The sequence below is a fragment of the Bactrocera latifrons genome, unplaced genomic scaffold (assembly GCF_001853355.1).
Source record: "Bactrocera latifrons isolate USDA-ARS-PBARC rearing strain unplaced genomic scaffold, ASM185335v1 scaffold_57, whole genome shotgun sequence".
NCBI classification, from domain to species: Eukaryota; Metazoa; Arthropoda; class Insecta; order Diptera; family Tephritidae; genus Bactrocera; species Bactrocera latifrons.
This window is the reverse complement of record NW_017537234.1, coordinates 724,933-727,363: the sequence shown is the minus strand read 5'-3', so window position 1 is coordinate 727,363 and position 2,431 is coordinate 724,933. Positions and strand designations below refer to the sequence as shown.

Genomic DNA, 2,431 nt, shown 5'->3' with positions numbered 1-2,431 from the left:
TGTACATATGAATAATTTAACAAATTAGTTTAAAAGTAATTGTGTGGTTTGCATGAAATTCTAAACTAGTTGAAAATTCGCAAAAACATAATTATTGAGAATTTTCATATTTGAATTTAAAATTTTTATTTAAATTTCTCAACATTTTCATATTATTAAATGATAAAAATATTCATTTCTGATGCATTCAGTTATAGCTTTGTATAGCCAAATTGGAAACAGTGGAATGTTTTACATTTAAGAAGTTAAATTTTAATGTAACCTCAAAATTAAAGAATTATAATTTTTGACAATTTTCATATTTTTAAATTATTTTAAAATATTTAATTTATGGCATATCCATTCAATGTTATATAGAAAATTAATTTTTCAAGAAAAATACGACTCATATTATTAGTTTTAACATTTCTGACATAGTGAGCAAATATTTTTCTGACATTATTGTTATTTTGATTTTTAATTATCTTGTTTTCGTGTATATTTTATCACTACTACACTGTTTTCGCTACGCTCTAATGCAACATACAAATGTATATGAAAGTTAATCTAGTACAATTATGTTGCAAAATTTTCTGTATGCTAAACAGACTTTTCAAATTAATATTTATTTTATATGATTGCTTTACATTTTCATTTTCTTTTTGTTTTTGTTTTTTTTACTATATTTATATAACAGACAAAAAAATTTGCATTGCATTAATTTTACACACATAAAAAGTGCATTAGAATGTATTAATTGCGAAATGCATTTATATAACTAAATTAGTAAAGTAAATAAGCGAGAAAAAGAGAGAGAAACGCAAAAATTAGAATTATAATAAAATTTACATACAACTAAAGAAGAATGCCCACCTAAACGACTTATAAACTAGTGCAGACATTAACTGCTACGCAAATGTTAAACAATTCCGAAACGCAATGCTTCGGCGGAATATGCGCTGCCAGTCAGTCAGCCAGCCAGGACCTACAAGCAGTTCGCCACCGACATTTGCTTGCCAAATATCCAGTACTATCAGTAATTTCAAAACCCTTTTCGCCTTCTCCACACGCTGCATCTGGCACCTTGCAATTTCATACTTGCAACCTTGCGCTCACTTAATACAATAAATCTGTCTTCTGCGCGCCCTCACTGTACGCAATGGTGAGATCATCGTTCGCCGGTTTTATATACTGCAAACTCTCCGACTCCTCGGTGTCATCAGCGCCACCATTGCTGTTCGAAACGCCATTACTCTGTCCATTCTGTGTGGCTATATTGTTGACGGTGGTGCCGCCGTTCGTTGTGGGCGTTGAGGTGTTATTAAAGGCGTGATGATCATTACCGTTAGGTGCACGCGTTACTCCCAGTTGAAAGAGACTTTCGATGGGCGCTTTCACAGGCGTATAAAAACCAAGCGGTGCTGAACCTACGTATTAACACCAAGTGGGTGGTTGGGGAGAGAGAGAGAAAATGAAAATTTGTATTTAGTAAAAGTAAGGGTAAAATATATATGTTTTTTGTATTAAAAAAAACAAATTATATAAAATACTTTCATAAATATAAGTGATGGTAAGGTTAAATTGTGACACTTAAATGGATAGGAATTTGGCTGTTGCTTATAAAAATGTTGTTGCATGGCACAGTGCGTTCGTATGGCATGTAGCATGTGTGAGGACTTGTTGACACTTTTATTGTTGTTGGATTTGTTTGCAAGATGATTTTATAGCTAATATTATAAAAGCCATTCACCATTCGGTGCTGTCTGCATGCATTAGGAAATGAAAATAGCTCATACTTTTTCATTATTATTATAGTTTCTACTACTACACTAAATAATAAAATAGAAAAGATCACCAACCACCAGACAAGCACATTTGAAAAATCTACTGTATGCTAATCAGCTGCGGTTTTTCGGCCCACTGCTAAATACTCTCTATTCGTCTGCTTTGGTTTTGATTAATTTCTTTCATGAAATTTAACGCGTATAAATTATGGTCATGTTGATAAATAGCAGATTCTTTAGAAATAAAATAAATAAATAAAATGTTTACGTGTTTTGGTTTTGAAGCTGTTTTCACTTAAATTGATTTAACTCGGTAACTGCCGTTTTTATTTTGCACATGCTGTAATCGCATTGGTTCTAATTTCACCAACTGAAATTTAAATATGTTATTAAACGCCGGAATCGCATTATTCACACTATGAAACTTTTGCAGCTGTACTTCTTTTACTTTATATTACTAATAACTAATCAATTCAAATAAAAATTGTTTCAAATTGAACAATACCCAAGCACGTGTTTCTGTGTACGCGACTCTTTGCTATCGGGGATATCAATTAACGATTAAGAAGAGGCTAATCGATAACAAAGTAAGTTCATACGTAAACGTAAGTTGTTTTAGAATAATAATATGCGTTTTAAGTAGTTTTATTTTACTTTTAATTAAAAAA

The 2,431-nt window shown here is 31.2% G+C and overlaps 1 protein-coding gene across 2 annotated transcripts in view; it reads right to left on the bottom strand.

Moving 5' to 3' along the window:
- Positions 1-1,002: 1,002 nt before the first annotated feature.
- The window catches only part of LOC108974603, a 56,736-nt gene continuing 55,307 nt past the window's right edge, over positions 1,003-2,431 (bottom strand). The window contains exon 5 of one of the 2 annotated variants that reach the window (XM_018942528.1): positions 1,003-1,406. In XM_018942528.1, coding sequence (XP_018798073.1) covers positions 1,096-1,406 — 311 coding nt within the window. In that variant the 3' untranslated portion in view covers positions 1,003-1,095. The remainder of the gene's footprint in view (positions 1,407-2,431) is intronic. The other variant, XR_001993805.1, reaches the window with a different exon arrangement.